At 46.4% G+C, this 20,520-nt stretch overlaps 1 protein-coding gene across 1 annotated transcript in view; it reads left to right on the top strand.

The window, feature by feature from the left end:
• The window catches only part of ADAMTS16 (ADAM metallopeptidase with thrombospondin type 1 motif 16), a 193,250-nt gene that overhangs the window by 59,904 nt on the left and 112,826 nt on the right, over window positions 1-20,520 (top strand). The window contains 5 exon segments of the mRNA XM_070357849.1: window positions 3,296-3,575; window positions 8,983-9,182; window positions 11,457-11,540; window positions 13,956-14,115; window positions 15,782-15,887. Of these exon segments, the coding sequence (XP_070213950.1) occupies window positions 3,296-3,575; window positions 8,983-9,182; window positions 11,457-11,540; window positions 13,956-14,115; window positions 15,782-15,887 (830 nt within the window).

Raw genomic sequence — 20,520 nt, 5'->3', positions numbered from 1 at the left:
GAAAGAGCTCAACTGGAATTCCATCACCTCCACTAGCTTTGTTCGTAGTGATGCTTTCTAAGGCCCACTTGACTTCACATTCCAGGATGTCTGGCTCTAGGTCAGTGATCACACCATCATGATTATCTGGGTCGTGAAGATCTTTTTTATACAGTTCTTCTGTGTATTCTTGCCATCTCTTCTTGATATCTTCTGCTTCTGTTAGGTCCATACCATTTCTGTCCTTTATCAATCTCATCTTTGCATGAAATGTTCCTTTGGTATCTCTGATTTTCTTGACGCGATCTCTAGTCTTTCCCATTCTGTGGTTTTCCTCTATTTCTTTGCATTGATCGCTGAAGAAAGCTTTCTTATCTCTTCTTGCTATTCTTTGGAACTCTGCATTCAGATGTTTGTATTTTTCCTTTTCTCCTTTGCTTTTCACTTCTCTTCTTTTCACAGCTATTTGTAAGGCCTCCCCAGACAGCCATTTTGCTTTTTTGCATTTCTTTTCTATGGGAATGGTCTTGATCCCTGTCTCCTGTACAATGTCATGAACCTCATTCCATAGTTCATCAGGCACTCTATCTATCAGATCTAGGCCCTTAAATCTATTTCTCACTTCCACTGTATAATCATAAGGGATTTGATTTAGGTCATACCTGAATGGTCTAGTGGTTTTCCCTACTTTCTTCAATTTAAGTCTGAATTTGGCAATAAGGAGTTCATGGTCTGAGCCACAGTCAGCCCCTGGTCTTGTTTTTGCTGACTGTATAGAGCTTCTCCATCTTTGGCTGCAAAGAATATAATCAATCTGATTTCAGTGTTGACCATCTGGTGATGTCCATGTATAGAGTCTTCTCTTGTGTTGTTGGAAGAGGGTGTTTATTATGACCAATGCATTTTCTTGGCAAAACTCTATTAGTCTTTGCCCTGCTTCATTCCGTATTCCAAGGCCAAATTTGCCTGTTACTCCAGGTGTTTCTTGACTTCCTACTTTTGCATTCCAGTCCCCTAGAATGAAAAGGACATCTTTTTGGGGTGTTAGTTCTAAAAGGTCTTGTAGGTCTTCATAGAACCACCCAACTTCAGCTTCTTCAGCATTACTGGTTGGGGCATAGACTTGGATTACTATGATATTGAATGGTTTGCCTTGGAAATGCACAGAGATCATTCTGTCGTTTTTGAGATTGCATCCAAGTACTGCATTTCAGACTCTTTTGTTGACCGTGATGGCCACTCCATTTCTTCTGAGGTATTCCTGCCTGCAGTAGTAGATATAATGGTCATCTGAGTTAAATTCACCCATTCCAGTCCATTTCTGTTCACTGATTCCTAGAATGTCGACATTCACTCTTGCCATCTCTTGTTTGACCACTTCCAATTTGCCTTGATTCATGGACCTGACATTCCAGGTTCCTATGCAATATTGCTCTTTACAGCATCGGACCTTGCTTCTATCACCAGTCACATCCACAGCTGGGTATTGTTTTTGCTTTGGCTCCATCCCTTCATTCTTTCTGGAGTTATTTCTCCACTGATCTCCAGTAGCATATTGGGCACCTACTGACCTGGGGAGTTCCTCTTTCAGTATCCTATCATTTTGTATCCGAGGTCAGGGGCAGAAGCCGGGAGGACCCCATGCCCAAAGGGCGGCAGCCAAGAGGAGTTACCCCATGTCCGAGGTCAGGGGTAGTGGCCGAGAGTACCAGACTGCGACGGCGCAGGAACGGCCAAGAGGAGCTACCCCGCGTCCGAGGTCAGGGGGTGCAGCTGAGAGGAGATACCCAGTGTCCGAGGTCAAGGGCAGCGACGAGAGGAGTTACCCCATGTCCGAGGGAATTGTGATGAGGATTGACCTTTTCCAGTCCTGTGGCCACTGTTGGGCTTTCCAGATTTGCTAACATATTGAATGCAACACCTTGATGGCATCATCCTTTAGGGTTTGGAATAGTTCTACTGGAATTCCATCACATCCACTAGCTTTATTAGCAGCAGTTTTTCCTAAGGTCCACTTGGCTTCACACTCCAGAATGTCTGGCTCTGGGTGACTGACCACACCATCATAATAATCTGGTTCATTGAGATCTTTTTTGTACAGCTCTTCTGTGTGTTCTTTCCATCTTTCCCTGATCTCTTCAGCATCTACTAGGTCTCTGTTGTTTCTGTCCTTTATTGTGATCATCTTTGGGTGAAATGGTGCCTTGATATTTCCAGTTTTCCTGAAGAGATCTTTAGTCTTTCCTCTTCTGTTGTTTTCTTCTAGAGAAGAGATGCAAAAAGCAAGGGAAAAAGGGAAAGTTTCATTCGACCAAATGAAGAGTTCCAAAGAATAGCGAGGAGAGACAAGAAGGCCTTCTTCAGTGAACAGTGCATAAAACTAGAAAAACAGCTGACTATGCTGGGTTTATCAATTTTTTTATTTTATTTTATTTTTAAACTTTACATAATTGTATTAGTTTTGCCAAATATCAAAATGAATCCACCACAGGTATACATGTGTTCCTCATCCTGAACCCTCCTCCCTCCTCCCTCCCCATACCATCCCTCTGGGTCATCCCAGTGCACCAGCCCCAAGCATCCAGTATCGTGCATCGAACCTGGACTGGCATCTCGTTTCATACATGATATTTTACATGTTTCAATGCCATTCTCCCAAATCTTCCCACCCTCTCCCTCTCCCACAGAGTCCATAAGACTGTTCTATACATCAGTGTCTCTTTTGCTGTCTCGTACACAGGGTTATTGTTACCATCTTTCTAAATTCCATATATATGCGTTAGTATACTGTATTGGTGTTTTTCCTTCTGGCTTACTTCACTCTGTATAATAGGTTTATAAATTTATGTCTTTCTTTGAGAGCTCCCCCACCCACCCTGACCCGTATTACTATCTAGGGCTGTGTGTGTGCTTTCTCCTCCATTTTTTCCAGTAAAGAACCTGACCTTGGTATGCTGTGAGATCTCTCTCTGCTCCAAGAGTCAAGTCCTTTGACCACCACACCACTGTTTCTGAAAAGATGGGGTGGACCCCTCATCCCCTAATTCTCAGCCCCCTACATGACCCTTTTCCACATGGGTTCTCCCTGGAGGGAACCGTGTGTTTTTGTGTGTGTGTGTGTGTGTGTGTTTCTCTGCTCTTTGGGACCCCATGAACTGTAGCCCTCCAGGCTCCTCTGTCCATGGAATTCTGTAATCAAGAATACTGGAGTGGGTTGTCATTTCCCATTCCAGGTTTATCCCTGGAGGGAGCAGCGTGTTTGTGAGCAGATGATAAAGGAGCGATGCACCTTTCTTTCTCCCTCTCTCTTCTGCAGTCAGGCATGATAAGAACCCAGGAAGCGGACTATTTCCTGAAGCCCCTCCCTTCACACCTGGCAGGGAGCCCCAGTGACTCCACGGGGGGCAGGCCTCCCTCCCACATCCTGTACAAGAGATCCACCGAGCCACCGGCCGTGGGGCCCCACCGGGTCGCGATGATGGAGAAAAAGTGGGGGCTGGAAAACCACCATCTCTTCCACCACGAAGATCAGTTCCCACGCGGCTTCAGCTTCAGGCACCCACAGAAGCAGCATTTCTGCGGAAGGCGCAAGAAATGTATGTAAGGACGATTGTCTTTGTAATTTAACGATTAGGATGTTAAGTAAGACACTGGAGTATTTTCATTTTCTTCAAAGTAGTCTGCCCTCGAGGTGAAATTTATTGACCACCTTTGCTAATCCTAAGTAATGATTCCAAAGAGAGCCCATTGTCTGGATGTTCAGGATAAAACATCTTTCCATGGCAAATGGATAAAGGTAGTTTTTTTTTTTTTAATTTTAAGAGCTGTTCCCTGGGCAAACTAAATGACGTGATTCACAGAAATGTGGACTCCTCTACAAGACATCTTCAAAAGAATCCTGGTGTCTCTACCCAGTAACTTTATTTCTGAGGTCTAGATTTGTTAATCGGAGAAGGCAATGACATCCCACTCTAGTACTTTTGCCTCGAAAATCCCATGGACGGAGGAGCCTGGTGGGCTGCAGTCCATGGGGTCGCTAGAGTCAGACATGACTGAGAGACTTCCCTTTCACTTTTCACTTTCATGCATTGGAGAAGGAAATGGCAACCCACTCCAGTGTTCTTGCCTGGAGAATCCCAGGGATGGGGGAGCCTGGTGGGCTGCCATCTATGGGGTCACACAGAGTCGGACACGACTGAAGCAACTTAGCAGCAGATTTGTTAAAGCTGACATGCTTTTCCCACTGAGGTGATTTATCCCTAGGTAGGTTTATATACTTCACTCATCACGTCAGAAGACACAGGATGCATGGTGTAATTTACCTACAATTTTTCACCAAGGCTTTATCGAAGTCCTCTTTGTTTGTGTCATGAACATTGAGGAAGAGAAATGATACTTACATTTTATGTAGGACCCTCTCACAGACTCAGGAATAGAAGATCAGTGTTTTCTGAACGTGTCCTCATTTGCTTCAGCTTTCCCCTCAAGCATGGCTTTAATTATTAATAGCAAACCTTCCCCAAAGCACTTCTGGAAGCCCACCTTTCTCTGCTGCTTAGCTTCATTGGCCGCTGGGCCAGCACCCTCACATAAGTGTGGGCACATGCAGGGGTCCATAACACACTGCAGAGAAGAGAGAATGACCCAGAATCACCTGGCACCTACGACAGAAGAACGAGCGCGGCTGACCTGTTCGCACCCGTGTGTCATCTGAACGCATGTCCTGTAAATCAGTCTCAGAATACATTCAGACGGTCTCAAAAATCTCATCCCAAACTGACCAAGAGTGGGCTGGGTCTTAGGGGAGGCAGCAGGAAGAACAGTGTTGAGCACAAGGAGAGCGAACAGGAGGGTGAGAAGGTCAGGGAAGTCCAGCTGATTGAGCATCAGAACAGGGCACACTGACCAGCAGTGGCTTCCTGAGTCTGTGCAGACAGGGAGGAGGTCGGGGGCCAGTGGGGTGGGGAGGGGGGGGGCGTGGCCGGACAGACCAATGGCGGGGCCAGGCAGGTCAGGGGCGGGGCCAAACAGGTCGAGACCAATTGGAACAGACAGAGAGGCAGGACTCAGGCACAGACAAGGTCAGAGCCAGGAAGGTGCTGGCAGGGCTCCCGGTGAGGGTGTAGTCAGAGTAGGACAGACTCCATGTGTCAGAGACAGAAAGCTGACCAAGCACCTGGATCCAGGCAGGAAAGATGGGCAGGGCTGTCCACGTGTCTTTGACAGGCCGCTCCAGGGCCCAACGCAGATGTTTCAGTGTTTCTGAGCAATCCAGCAGTGCTGACCCTTCTGGAATGAATGTGACCCTTTCATTCTTATCTGGAGGTGATCGGAGTCATTCAGACCCATAGCTCAAAGGCAGTGCACCTGGGCATGCAGGGCAGTACGATTGTTCTGTTTGGTGGGGCTGTCTGTGCACCTGTGTCGATGCATTTGTCTCCAGAGGCATTTCAGAATCTCAGTAGTGGAGTCTGGTTGTTGAGAGGGAGATATCTGAATAAGACACTAAATTATACAATAAGACTCGCAGCTGGAAAATGGAAAAATGTAGCCATTTTTTTCTCCTTTTTAATCTTAATTTTTTAAATTACAAAAGTATGATAACTCATTTACAGGAGTCTCAGAATATACAGAACAAGGTTACATATAGTTCCACTATATATTACAGTTTTTTTTAAGTAGATGAAGATTTTTAGTTGGAGTTTCAATATCAAACTCTCAAAAATTAATAGAACGAATATACAGAGAAGTAGAAGGCTATAGTAGACCTGAAAAGCACTATGTTTTCATAATAAAACTAGAAACAAGGTGGCAGAAAATGTGGGCCATGTCAGTGGCTGATCTGGTGCTGTTGACTTGCCATCTCTGCCCGCTTCTGCAGGGCACGTGGCAGTTCTTTGCCCTGGGCCCCCCGAGCAGCTGGGGCCACGCCTAGCAGAATTGGCACAATCCCTCTGGGCTGAGCACTTAGTCCTCAAGGCTCACTTATCTGACAGCATGGGACACGATATTCCCACACTATCCATGAGGCTTTGGGCTTCCCTAGAGGTATCTCCATCTTCTGTCTCAGGGGGTTTACACCTACAAAGATTCTTTCCTGGAGTCTCTGCTCAGGAGATGAGGGATTTTCCTGTGTGTTCAGGCTTCCCTAGTGGGCTGCTGTCTGTGGGGTCGCACAGAGCCGGACACGACTGAAGTGACTTAGCAACAGCAGCAGCAGTGGCTCAGACAGTAAAGGATCTGCCTACCATGCAGGAGACCCAGGTTTGATCCCTAGGTGGAGAAGATCCCTGGAGAAGAAAATGGCAACCCACTTCAGGACTCTTGCCTAGAGAATTCCATGGGCAGACCACGGGGTCACAAAGAGTCGGACATGACTGAGCAGCTAACCCTTTCGCTTTCCTGTGGGTTTAGGCATCTCTCTCTGTTGAAAAGGGCAGAGAAAAGCAGGCTGATTTGCTTAAAATCAATTGTGACTCTGAACCTCAGGCTCAAATAGTAGCTTGCTGCTTCTAGCTGAGGCATCATGGGTGGGTTTTGAGCTGGGACTCATGTGTGGCGGGAGATGCTGTGGGACCATATTGAGCGGATGACTTGTTTTGAGGGGCTTTTCAGACCCCAGGCCAGTGAGACCACCACCTCTGTGCTCCTGCCTTTTTCCAGTACTGAGGGCCTGGGGAACTGCTATGTTCCCATCTCCGCTTGTACCCTGTACTTATGGAAATTAAGACTAAGGGCCCTGGGACCACAATGCCAGATCTGAAATCCATTCCCAGTGCCTTCTAGGGAGGGATTTTGAGAAAGTGATGTTCATCTCCCGTGTCTCGGTGGCCTCACTCCTACCCACAGCTGGTGTAGAGAGTGAGTGGGTTATACATAGACATCTTTTATGGGGGAGACCACATCAGTGTAAACTGCATCAATGCAAATGGCATGTGATGAGTGCTTATTAAACTGTAGTGGTGTAACTGTTATCCTCCCAAGAGTTCTTTTAAGTTTGCAAGTATTTTAGCAAAGAGAGTAAAATGCAGTGGATGTGAGTATCAGTCAATCAAAACAGTGTCTTCTAGCTGAGTATTCCATGAGCAGAGCTGGCATAGCTTTTGAATTAGTGCCACCTTTATTTTTCTGGGCTCCAAAATCACTGCAGATGGTGATTGTAGCCATGAAATTAAAAGACGCTTACTCCTTGGAAGGGAAGTTATGACCAACCTAGATGGCATATTAAAAGCAGAAATATTACTTTGCCAACAAAGGTCCATCTAGTCAAGGCTCTAGTTTTTCCAGTGGTCATGTATGGATGTCAGAGTTGGACTGTGAAGAAGGCTGAGTGCCGAAAAATTGATGCTTTCGAACTGTGGTGCTGGAGAAGACTCTTGCGAGTCCCTTGGACTACAAGGAGATCCAACCAGTCCGTCCTAAAGGAGACCAGTTCTGGGTGTTCTTTGGAAGGAATGATGCTAAAGCTGAAACTCCAGTACTTTGGCCACCTTATGCGAAGAGTTGACTCATTGGAAAAGACCCTGATGCTGGGAGGGATTGGGGGCAGGAGGAGAAGGGGACGACAGAGGATGAGATGGCTGGATGGCATCACTGACTCTATGCATGTGAGTTTGTGTGAACTCCGAGAGTTGGTGATGGACAGGGAGGCCTGGTGTGCTGTGATTCATGGGGTCGCAAAGAATCAGACACAACTGAGCGACTGAACTGAACCGACTGACTGAATTTAGTAATTCACCTAATTCAGTAAAGTACTGCCACCTAATACCTGGATACTTTCACACGGAGCAGTTCTAACCACGTTTTCTGAGGCATCCACCAAACTTGACCATTTTTAGCATAGTGTCAACTTCCCGATTATCAAAGCCAAAACTATTTTTAAACAGCTTGCACTAAGAAGATCAAGTCTATTTTGTCTTCCAGTTAAATTAGGTAAATATTTATAATACTTTTGAGGAAATTCAGCTCTACAGTGGATCTGTCTGGAGCATTTATAACCCACTGGAAATACTACAGACAATCTGGCTGTGTGTTTATAACCCACTGGAAATACTACAGACTATCCAGCTGTGTGTCCAGACCCGGGAATCAACTTTAAAACCTCTTAGGTCATTAAAAGTCTTCAAATGAGAACACCGTGTAAGACAGCACTTCTTTTTGTAATTATTAGTTTTATTGCTCTGTCAGTGACTCCATTTCGGAGCCCCTGTTGCACATACCCTCATGTTCACAATCTTGGAACATCTTGCTTTTAGACACCAGCACTTCAGAACCAAAGTGATCTTTTTGTTTTTGTTGTTGAGTTGTTCAGTTGTGAACTCCTCTTTGCAACCCCACAGACTGCAGCACACCAGGCTTCCCTGTCCATCACCAACTCCCAGAGTGTGGTCAAAATCATGTCCATTGAATCGGGGATGCCATCCAACCATCTCGTCTTCTGTCGTTCCCTTCTCCTCCTGCTGCCAGTCTTTCCCAGCATCAGGTTTTTTCCCAGTGAATCAGCTCTTCACACCAGATGGCCAAAGGATTAGAGCTTCAGCTTCAGCATCAGTCCTACCAATGAATATTCAGGGTTGATTTCCTTTAGGATGGATTGGTTGGATCTTCTTGCAGTCCAAGGGACTTTCAAGAGTCTTCTCCAACACCACAGTTTGAAAGCATCAATTCTTCAGTGCTTAGCCTTCTTTATGGTCCAACTCTTAACATCTGTACATGACTACTGGAAAAAACACCGCTTTGACTATACAGACCAATTTGTTTTAAATCAGGAGAAATTTATACAAAAGTCCATATAGTGATGAATTCTATGACATCTAGGCTGTGCAAACTTTATTTAAATGTAGTGTCCCACCTTAACACAAGTTTCGCATCATAGTTTTAAGGGTTTTATGGTTCATTTCATGAATATTCATTTTTTTAATCCATTTTCTTTAGCGCGAGCTCTGCCACAGGTTTTGTGTGATGACTTTGCTTTTACTTCCTCTCCAAATGCCCCCCCTGTAGACATGCCCAAGCCTCCCAAAGAAGACCTTTTCATCCTGCCGGATGAGTATAAATCATGTGTAAGGCAAAAGCGCTCCCTTCTGAAGTCCCATAGGAATGAAGAGCTGAATGTGGAGACGCTGGTGGTGGTTGACAAAAAGATGATGCAAAACCATGGCCATGAAAACATCACCACCTACGTGCTGACAGTTCTCAACATGGTAGGCTCGTCCTGCTCTTTGAGCCGCGTGTGTGATTCTGCCTCGTGTGGGTGTAGTGTGTGCGTTTGCCTCCCTCTTTTACTTGTGGATTTATGTTTCATACTCAAGAAATATTTCATCCATGATAGCTCCTTCACTTTTACTATGCTCCAATCAGAAGAGCCATTTTCAATCCTTCAGAGAATAAAATTTGGAGGATGAACAATTTGGCATGAAAAAAATATGAACAATATTTCAAGTTTACGATGTCTCCATTTATCAGAAATCTCCAAGAGGATGCTGAGACCTTTGAGTGCAGTAAGTCTGCCCATCAGCAGTATATATGTGTGATTTTAGGTGGCCCTATACAAATGCCCGTCTCCCCTGGTGGTTCAGATGGTAAAGAATCCACCTGCAATGAGGGAGACCTGGGTTTGATCCCTGAGTTGGGAGGATCCCTTGGAGAAGGAAATGGCAATCCATTCCAGTATTCTTGCCTGGAGAATTCTATGGAGAGAGGAGCCTGGCAGGCTACAGTCCATGGGGTCACAAAGGGTTGGACATGACTGAAGTGACTTAAAACACAGCACACAGAAAATGCTCATCTTTTTAGGAATATGAATATAAAAGATGCATTATTTTATCTACAAGAACAAGAAGCAGTACACCGTTTAGAATGTCACTGCAGTGGTGACCTAAATGGAAATGCAGTCCAAAATCAAGGGGATGTGTGTACACATGGGGCTTCCCTGGTGGCTCAGCAGTAAAGAACCCACCTGCCGGTGCAGGAAATATGGGTTCAGTCTCTGGGTCGGGAAGATCCCTTGGAGAAGGAAATGGAAATCCACTCCAGTGTTCTTGCCTGGGAAATCCCACAGACAGAGGAGCCTGGCATGCTGCAGTCCATGGGATGCCAGAGTCGGACATGACTTTGTGACTAACAACAATAGCAAATGATGTAGAGATATGATACATATGACTGGCTCCCTCCACTGCACAGCAGAAACTAACGCAACACTGTGAAGCAACTATACTCCAATAATTTTTTTAAATGTCACTGCAGATAGAAATGTGTCTGGCTTTGTGTCTGCTTGGCAGCTCTAGTCTGTACTAAAGTGTAGCAAGAGGTGTCTAAACCCCATTCCACCTAAGTGGAATCTGCATAACAGAAGACAAAATTTGGGGCCATCAAAGTGAATTTTTAAAATAGTTTTATTTGAAACATACGTTTCACATCCCGATAAACAGAGTACCCCTAAATATGATTCAGTTTGCCATGATTCGGCATGGCTGCTCTCACCGTCCTTGTTTTTGGCGGCCAGACCCTCGTGGTTTCCAGTCTCCCAGGGGACTGAGGCAGGTGGTCACCCAGAGGCACCCGCCACTGCAGGTCTCTGCCATTTGCAAACGTTGCCTCTGTTCTGTTGAGCTTTTCTCTCATTTCCACATCCTGGTGCCACATCAGTTCCCTGGAGCTTCCCGTGACCGTTGACTCGTCCTCACTCGTCGCCTCAAATGCCTGAGGTGACGCCTGATCACTCTGATCACTCGTTTCTACTCCTGTGACCTTCACCTCTAACGTCTGCATCTCCCCTTGATCACTGTCTTTCTGCATTGATTTCCTTCTCTTTCTTGTATCCTCTGGTCTTTTCCCAAGAAGTTCTCTTATGCTTCTGGAATCTTTCACTGGGACAGCTTGGAGAGTGCTTACCTGTGGGTCATCACTGTCAGTTAAAAAAGAAACTTCCTTGTAGTCTAATGAGGACACTTTCCAACTAAGGGGACTTGTGAGCCCTTCACTGGTGTTTGGTAACACGAGGGACCTACCTCCCCAGACTTCATTGTTTTACTTCCAAGCACCAACCATAAGGACCCAAGAGTTGGTGTGATTAGATGTTCCCATACCTGTGTGTCTTGGGCTTTCCTGGTGGCTCAGATGATAAAGAATCTGCTTGCCATGCAGAAGACCTGGGTTCCATCCCTGGGTTGGGAAGATCCCCTGGAGAAGGGAAAGGCTACCAATTCCAGTATTCTTGCCTGGAGAATCCCACGGACAGAGGAGCCTGGCAGGCTACAGTCCATGGGGTCTCAAAGAGTCAGACACAACTGAGCAACTAACACTTTCACTTTCACACTTTCACTTCACATCCCTGTGTGTCTAGCAGTGTAAGAAACCGAACATTGCTCTGTCACGTGGAGAACACGGGATTGGCCTTCAGCTGTGAACTCCAGGCTAAGGGCTGGGGGAAAGGGTGTCATGTGCAGGGACTGACGTGAGTTACCTGTCTTTCCCAGGTGTCTGCTTTATTCAAAGACGGGACAATAGGAGGGAATATCAACATTGCCATTGTCGCCCTGATTCTTCTGGAAGAGGAACAGGTATCCTATCTTTGATACCAGCAGCTTCCCGCCTCAGAAAAACACGTGCAAAATATTCATTTTCCTAAATGTAATTTTTCTATGGATTCTTTCCTTCTCTTTCCCTTGAGGACAGAAACGTTCTGATATTGTGTATAATACAGTCAGTTTCTTGTCAGTTCCCATAATGCTTATGTGACTTTTGTTTGTGATTTTTGTGCAGAGAAGTAAAGCATACTCATTTGCTTGGCTAATAAGAAAATGGAAAGGAAAAGTAACTTTAAAATATATTTGTTTATTTGGCCGCACTGGTCTTAGTTGAGATGCTCAGGATCCCCGACCTTCATTGCAGCGTGCAGGGTTCTTTAGTTGTGGCCTGTGGGATTTAGCTCCCTGACCAGAGATTGAGCCTAGGCCCCTTGCATTGAGAGCGTGAAGGTTTAGCCACTGGACCACTGTGGAAGTCCCAAAAAGAACTATTGTAGCACCTGGGTGGGAAATACACCCGGAATACGAAGCGTGCTCCACTGTGAGCCTGGGGATGGAGGTGGCGTCTTTTGTTGGAAGGCGTTTAATAGCGCCCCGTAGCCCGGAGACGGCACCGTACCGTGCGGCTCTGTGTGCTTGTACTCTGTTACCTCCCAAGCGCTGACACTCACCTTCACCACCTTCAGTCTCAGCATTTTATTCGTAGAGTCTAGAATGTCAGGCACATTTCTCTCATTGCGTGCAAACCTCCAAATTATGCTGGATCCTGGGAGCAGTGGGGAAAAGATTGTCTGGCGCCTTCATTTCAGAACCCCTGTGTGGACACACAGAGGTGCACCTCCGTTCACAGTGCACCTCGGGTGGGCGTCTTGTGGCAGAAGTAAGGGGGAGTTTCTTAGCCATCAAGGGTTCTCAGTTCTATTTTGCCCTGAGCTGGTCATTGACTGGACGTCAGGGAGTGAACCCCGGATCCTAGTCAGGCACCCAACCTCCAGTTCCACCCTTGCTGGTGTTTCGGCAGAGTCTCCTGTTAGCCATGGTTGTCTTGTTTATGAAACAAATAATTTTTAGATGAACTCTGAGATCCTTGATAAGATCTCAGATGCCTTTAGATTTGCAGGTTCTGGGCTGAGGCCCTCTTTCCATGCAGGCGGGGTGTGCAGGGGCAGGCATGTTTCTGGACTGAATAGTCAGCGAAGTACAACTCCATTGCCTCTCGTGTGTGTCTGCAGAGGGGGCTGCTGACTGAGCAGGGATTTCCAGGTGACAGGTTAATTATTCTCTGCATTAAAATGTTTCACCTTGGAATTCATCCAAGCAGCAAAGAATAAGCGAGGTTATCGTTTGATCATACACCTGTGTTAACTTTAATTAATGCAGTTTTCCTGGAAATCACCGGCTGAAGAATGTAAGGCATGTCCCAGGGTTGATGTGCAGCATTAAGCTTGGGTGCACTTGGCCTTCTGGAAAGACACAATAGCACTGAAGGAGAAAGCATGTTAGTGACTGAGAGACACGGTTCCAGCCCAACACTCTGGTCAGAAAAGCTTTAAAGTTGTTGTCCTGAAATGGAGATGTTTAAGCTGGTTTTCTGTGACCATCCATAGGAAAATATATCGAACCTATAGATAAGGTTTAAATAACTCATCTGCCAGCTTTGAGAGCTATTCTTACCAGCCCCCCAGTTCTTCGTTTACCAAGAGTTCAAGTACCTTCATTCTGATCTTTCATTGCTGATCTATTAGAACTTGGTATATATACCATGGTGGCTCAGTGGTAAAGAATCTGCCTGCCAATGCAGGAGATGCGGGTTTGATCCCTGGGTTGGGAAGATACCCTGGAAGGGAAAATGGCAACCCACTCCAGTATTCTTGCCTGGGAATTCCCATGGACAAAGGAGCCTGGCAGGATATAGTCCTTGAGGTCACAAAAGAGTCAAACATGACTTAGCTACTGAACAACAATAGCAATACATGGAGGAGGCTGAACGTCACCTGGAACTATCCTTCTAGTTCCAGCCTGTTTTCTAGAAATAAAGAAATTTCTTTCTAGACATAAAGAAATAAAGCTTTGTCAGTTGAGCAGCCCCTTCTTACAACATGGTGTATCCGTGTAAAACTGACCTAATTTAATGCTGTAGTAATAACTCTTAGAAGAGTTACAGACACAGAAGTAATGTTTCTTGGGTCATCGAAGTGTGATCAGTGATTGAATCCCCACTGTTTTTGTACAGAACTGGAGAAAGGGACATGAGCATCTACACTGAATCTACAAGTTTTATATACAATGCCCTCCTTTGTATTTTAATACATGAGATGGATAGACTAGTTCGTCTGCCATTCAGATTCACCACGTCACTGAAATCCAAATCAGTGGTAGTGTGCGATGATGCCAGTGCCGCTGCCTGACATGCTCTCTTCCTGTTTTCTCGGGTGCCCTCCCACGCAGCCAGGGTTGGTGATAAGCCATCACGCGGACCACAGCCTGAGCAGCTTCTGCCAGTGGCAGTCTGGACTGACGGGGAAAGATGGGGCTCGCCACGACCACGCCATCTTACTCACCGGCCTGGACATATGCTCCTGGAAGAACGAGCCCTGTGACACCCTGGGTAAGAGCCTCTGCTGGGGCTTTGACAGACTCGTGTGTGCCGTGCTCCGTCAGCAGCCCGGAATACGGAGGGTTCTCACCTCCCACCCGGATCCGTAAGTGGCAGCTGCTGCTGAGTGCCTTTGTGAGAAACAGACGCTGTCCCTGCATAAACATTGGCCAAACATAAGAGTGCGCTTGTCGTCACCAAAATCACTTCTTTCCCATGGAAAGGTCTAACAGATTCAAGAACTCCTGTCTCTTCTAATTTAAGAAATAATTTCTTCCATTTCTTCCTCTAATTGTGAGAGTGGGATCAAGAGGTCCAAGTGGGTCTCTCATGATAGAAAAGACATATGTTTGTGAATATTTATAGAGATACTACAATAATATTGTGTTCCTCATCTTTCTGTTTCTCTATAAATATCTCAATCTTAGCCACTTTTAGCATGCTTAAAGGGCTGACTGAATGTTAGTGGTACTTTATGATGCAAATTTTTTTATACTTTTCCAAACAGTGTAAACAGTGAAATGTGAAACAGGAAACCCTTGGACAATCACACAAAGGGCCCTGAATAAGGTGGGAGAAGGGCGTTTGTTCTCTCTGTGTGGAACGACAGTCCACAGTTCTGTGTAATGTTCAAGTTACAGGTTACAATGGGGGCAATGTCCATGAGGCGGTCTTTTTGCGAATGGTGTAAAATAGTGTAAACAGTGAGCTACTGACAGAGATGCTCCTGGACTTTTTTTTTTTTCTCTTTCTCCATTTCTTTCCAAGGTCTTGGGGAAGAAGTCTCTTTGTTACAAAAACATTCAAACAAGGCTGGGTTTGATAGAGGTCAGTCCTGACTCCTTGTTCCCGAAAGGCCTGCATACAAAGTGGGCCCTCGGCTGTGGGATCCAGCAGAGTTCCTGGCCGCCAGCTGGCGAGCCTGACCCACTGGGCCTACACCATGCACGCCGTGAGGCTGACCTGGAACGCCTGCTTTACATCTGGGGCCTGAAACCGGGGCCCACACCAGGCCGAGGTGCCCTGTGGCCAGCCCCCAGCCAACGCCTGGACCTGAGTCTCTGCTGAGAACCCCTGGTCGGCATTATTCCTCCTGTGGGGGATTAAGTCCTTTTGTGCAAGGCCACTGCAGGGAAGGCCCCGGGTCCTCGCGCCTGGTTTCCCCCAGGCCTTTCCCCAGGTGCTCGCTCCCTCTGCTGATTCTACACTTTATCATTTTATCCACATTAAACTATACCCATGAGCAGGACAGATGCTGAGTCCTGTGAACAGCCCCCCGCCGGCAGGTCGTCCACCCTGGCATGGCCTTGAGGGCCACCGACACCCACTCTCCACAGCACTTTGTGTCGGGCCTCTGAGGACACAGACGTTTGTAGGAAAAAAGCTGAAATTCTCCTCCTTCAGCACGGAACCCCCTCTTGGATGTTGCCCCCCTTGTAACCTGTAACTGGAACATGAGGTAGAACTGTGGACTGTTTTCCATGAAGAGAGAACAAATGCCCCCTCCCACGTTATTCAGGGCCCTTAACAGGGGTTTCCTGTTTTCACGTTTCACCTGACCAAGACGAGAACCAGGCGTCTCGGAAGGACAAAGATGAACACACGTGTGTGCTGTGCCCCGTCTCTGTTTTCCTACGGTGCTCGGCCTGTACGTTCTTTCCATCCATTTGTCTCGTAGGATTCGCACCCATCAGTGGCATGTGCAGTAAATACCGCAGCTGTACGATTAATGAGGACACGGGTCTTGGACTGGCCTTCACCATCGCCCACGAGTCTGGACACAAGTGAGTGCATCTCCCTGGGAGGGCGGAGCCTGGCATCCCCTCTGGGCTGGATGTTTGTCTTGAAATGGTGATGGGTAGGTCACGTCTGTAAGGGGACATCCCAGCAGGAACGCCATGGACCATAGGAGATGATCTCGTAGGTGCATCTATTCCATTTGAATGCCTCGCTGTGCTCGATCTCAAGCGGTGGTGATCCACGCGTTTGCTCTTTGCTCCCTCTCTTCATCCGTTCCTGCTCACACATGTGCAAAAAACCGCACACTGCAGACATGTCTGTCTGTCCCTGCTCCTCTGTCCTGTGTCTTGAGCTTGTCCTGTGGGCTGACTGCATTCCCTGGTTAGCTCCTGCAGGAGGACCCCACGTAGCTGAGGATGGTAAACGTTGGTAACTTACTGTTCGAAAGTTTGCATTCTGATGTCACTCTGATCATTTGTAGAGATGGGTTGTGGTTGGTGTGCAGGGTTTGGGGAATGCAGACAGGACAAGAGATGCAGTCTGGTAGGAGCTGGTTGGCTTTCACATCCCCACGTGCCCACCATTGTCAGTTGTGAAGTGAAGCAGCAACAGGGTGAGTGGGGAGCCTGGGGCTTTGGCGGACGGATGGACAGTGCAGGACCAAGCAATTCTCAGTGGTGGGTGGCTTGTCATTAGCGATATCTTTTCAAGTGAGAAGCTTACCTTCATTCCTGTAAAAATGAAACACTTCTGTCAATTATTTCTAGCAGCTGTTATTCTTAAACAAGCTTTCTTACTCTAATAATCTATAGGTCGCCTCACTTTGAGGCACCATCTACTTAATTTTTTTTTTTTTTTACTCAATGGGGCTCACTTGCTGCAATTGCTTTGTTTATATGAGCATCAGCAATAATAACACAAATGTTTTTCTTCTGGATTGAAATTGTACTTGAAGCTTCTAGAAAGCCCCAACCAGGAGTTACAATTTTTTTCTAATTTTACTTCCATCCTCATTGATCTTGCTAATCACAAAATTTGCAAAAGGCATTGATTGTCACTTGGTTTTTGCAAAACTGACTTCTCCATCTGGTTAGAAATTGGACTGAGGCCAGTTGTATCATCCTGACCTGTTCAAAGCATCTGTGTGTGTGTGTGTGTGTGTGTATAAGTGTGTGTGTGTGTGTATGAGTGTGTGTGTGTGGACACACGTGTGCCTGCCTTTAATAGAATCTCACAGAAGCCACGCAGATTTAGGCTCTGTGTGAACTGATGACCTGAAAGTGAAGCTTTATATCTTATTACTGATCCCTTCATCATTACAGGTAATGATTGACGTTTTCAGTGCCTAGAAAATTGCACCTACACTTTACAAAGCTTTCAATTAAATCATAATTGTAAATGGGCTGCTGGAGTTAAAACTTCAAAAACTCTCATTATTTTTATGACATGGGGCTCTTGCTGTCCTCTGAACCATACCTAAATTTAATTAAACAATCAAGGTAAGAAATATTTAAGTCATCAAGGGCTGAACAAACCAGCATTAGATAAGCAGTTGTGATCTGGGCCCTGGCAGTCCTGGCAGCCACAGCTGGTGAATTTAACTAAATTCAACTCTGTACATCCAAGTCAAGACTCCCCATCTTCCATGTCAACAAGCATCAGCGTTTGCTTTTATTTTTTTCCTAGAGTGGGTGCATCTGTGCTAAGTCACTTCAATCGTGTCCAACTCTCTGTGACCCCATGAGCTGTAACCCACCAGGCTCCTCTGTACATGGGATTCTCCAGGCAAGAATACTGGAGTGGGTTGCCATTTCCTTCTCCAGGGGATCTTTCTGACCCAGGGATCGAACCCGGGTCTCCTGCATTGGTAGGTGGGTTCTTTACCACTAATGCCACCTGGGAAGCCCCTTTTTCTTAGAAGCCAGCTATTATTCCTTTTGTCACTAGGGCTCAGTGTAGGTAGAAAAAGAATTTCTTCCAAACAGGAGAAAAGTGCTTTTGTTTGCAAGTGGGGATATAGATGAGAGGAAGGAAAGGGACTCTAGAGGTGTGGGTGCAGAGAGTCCCACTCCTAATAGAACTGACCCCATGAAGTGAGCACCTTCTGCTTGAGACCTCCTTCTCCAGCACCTGCTGCTTGAGACCACTGTGCAAGAGTCAGAGAGTCCGAGAGCCCTGAGTGTTTCATGTCACCAGTGAAATAGCTTCTGATCGTATTAAGGAAATAGGAAGTACAGTGGGAGGTGTGCACAGAAAAGGCATGTGCCAGCTGCCATAGCAAATAGCCTGGAATGGTAGCCCTGTCTGTTAGGGTCATGCATGTAATGAATGGAAATTTGCATCTGTGTCAGCGACCTGATGGCTCAAATGGTAAAGAATCTGCCTGCAATGAAGGAGACCTGGGTTTAATCTCTGGGTTGGGATGATCCCCTGGAGTAGGAAATGGCAACCCACTCCAGGATTCTTGCCTGGAGAATCCCATGGACAGAGGAGCCTGATGGGCTACAGTCCATGGGGTCGCAAAGATTCAGACACAGCTTAGAAACTGAACAACAACAATGATCAATAGTGTATGTGTGTGAATCCCAATTCCCCAGTTCATCTCGCCTCTCTTTCCCTCTCACTGTCTGTACATAAGGGGGCGTGTTACTAACACATCATTCACTGTGGCACCTGCGTCCGATGAGGGGGCCGTGGCAGGGAGGCTCAGAAATGTGGCTCCATGCCTTTCAGGTGAATCACAAACAAACCCAGTGATTCAGTTTATTCACTTAATAACTATTACTACTCGGAGAAGTAGTCATAGGTTTAAGGCAGGGATCCAGCAGCATGCCTTCACCTTATCCTTAGCAGGGAGCTCTAAGCAGAAGCAGTTTCTGAGTTCTATACCATAAGAATTAAGAAGTAATTTTACATTTATACAGTAATTACAGTTCAGTTCAGTCACTCAGTCATGTCCAACTCTTTGCGACCTTATGGACTGCAGCGCGCCAGGCCTCCCTGTCCATCACCAACTCCCGGAGTTTACCCAGACTCATGTCCATTGAGTCAGTTATGCCAAACTTCACCTGTGAAACAGAATGTTTTATAACTTAGTAAATGTAATTACTTCTCCACTGACCTCCAGTAGCATATTGGGTGCCACTGGAGATCAGTGGAGAAGTGATTACATTTATTGAGTTATAAAGCATCCTGTTTCACAGGTGAAGTTTGGTTTATGTCCAGAGGACCTGATCATTCAGGTTTATCATTACAGTGGATAATGTAATTGTAATGCATTTATATTATGCACAGCAGTATATATGTAAGGCTCAGAGCCTTTCAGCCATAGATTCTTAACCTTCAGCTCAAAAAGATTCAGTTCATGTCCAGCCCGTTTTTTCCGCCAGGTTCGGTTCTTTCTTAATCTCAAGGCATCTTGTGGTTTCCACTGGGGAATCTGACCTAGAAACGGGAATTGCCAAGAACCATGGCTTGGATCTGTGTTGGGAAGGGGAGGAGAGAGACTGGAACTGGAAACAAGCACGTGTCTGCTCCTTTCGAGTGTGCGGTTGAGCCAGGTCTGGTGGAGGGTGGGCTTCCTGGTTGTACTGAGTCACTTGTTACACACAGCATGTGCGGTTTGCTCAATGGAGGTGTTGAAGAATTGACACAGAGGCACGAGGGCTCAACTACACATTTTGGAAAATGTGTCATCTGGGCATGAATCCATTTGAAAAATTCTCATTTGCCGAAGGAAGTCATGCCATTCGATGGGCAGGGCCCTGGAACTCAGATCCCAGATACCCTGTGGTTCTCTGGCAGCCTGACCATGACTGTGGTGCATAGCCTGGTCTCCTCTTCCATAGGTTTCTGTATATAAAACCCCTAGAGTCTGTGAGACCTCAGCAGGTGCAATTTGAGTTGTGTTACTTGAGTTGAGCATTGCTTGTATATGAAGTTGGCTTAAATACATAATTTTCATGGTCATCGCAGACCATCAAGATGATATTAAACATCCTGCGCTCAAGAGTATGCATGAGCCATCATCCTGCCCCCCTCTTTTTTCCACTATTTACCAATCCATATGGGGGCTTCCTAGTTGGTAAAGAACTCGCCTGCCAACACAGGAAATGTAGGTTTGATCTTTGATTGGGAAGATCCCTGGGAGAAGGGCATGGCAACCCACTCCAGTATTCTTGCCTGGAGAATCCCATGGACAGAGGAGCCTGGTGGGTTACAGTCCATGAGGTCACAGAGAGTCAGACATGACTGCACACACACATGCATGCTCTGATCCATTCACCAGGTGCAATTTGCCTTGTGCCAGCAGACCATTGTGTAGGATTCTACAAACTGACTAGTGGTCCATGCCCTCCAAAAGCCTAAAGCCAGGTAAGATAGACACGGCATGTGAGAGGCCAAGCAGTGAGGGCTGCAGCATGGCAAGATGTGCACGGAAGATCAGGGAAGTCTTTCGGAAAGAAACAGAATTGGTGTGCGGATACCATTCTGCTTAGCCATCCTTGCTGCTGCTGCTGCTGTTAAGTTGCTTCAGTCGTGTCCGACTCTGTGCGATCCCATAGACAGCAGCCCACTAGGCTCCTCTGTCCCTGGGATTCTCCAGGCAAGAACACTGGAGTGGGTTGCCATTTCCTTCTCCAATGCATGAAAGTGAAAAGTGAAAGTGAAGTCGCT

This window comes from Bos mutus, chromosome 20 (assembly GCF_027580195.1).
Source record: "Bos mutus isolate GX-2022 chromosome 20, NWIPB_WYAK_1.1, whole genome shotgun sequence".
In the NCBI taxonomy this organism is placed as follows: Eukaryota; Metazoa; Chordata; class Mammalia; order Artiodactyla; family Bovidae; genus Bos; species Bos mutus.
The sequence above is the reverse complement of the archived record's forward strand: the minus strand, read 5'-3'. Positions and strand labels throughout refer to the sequence as shown.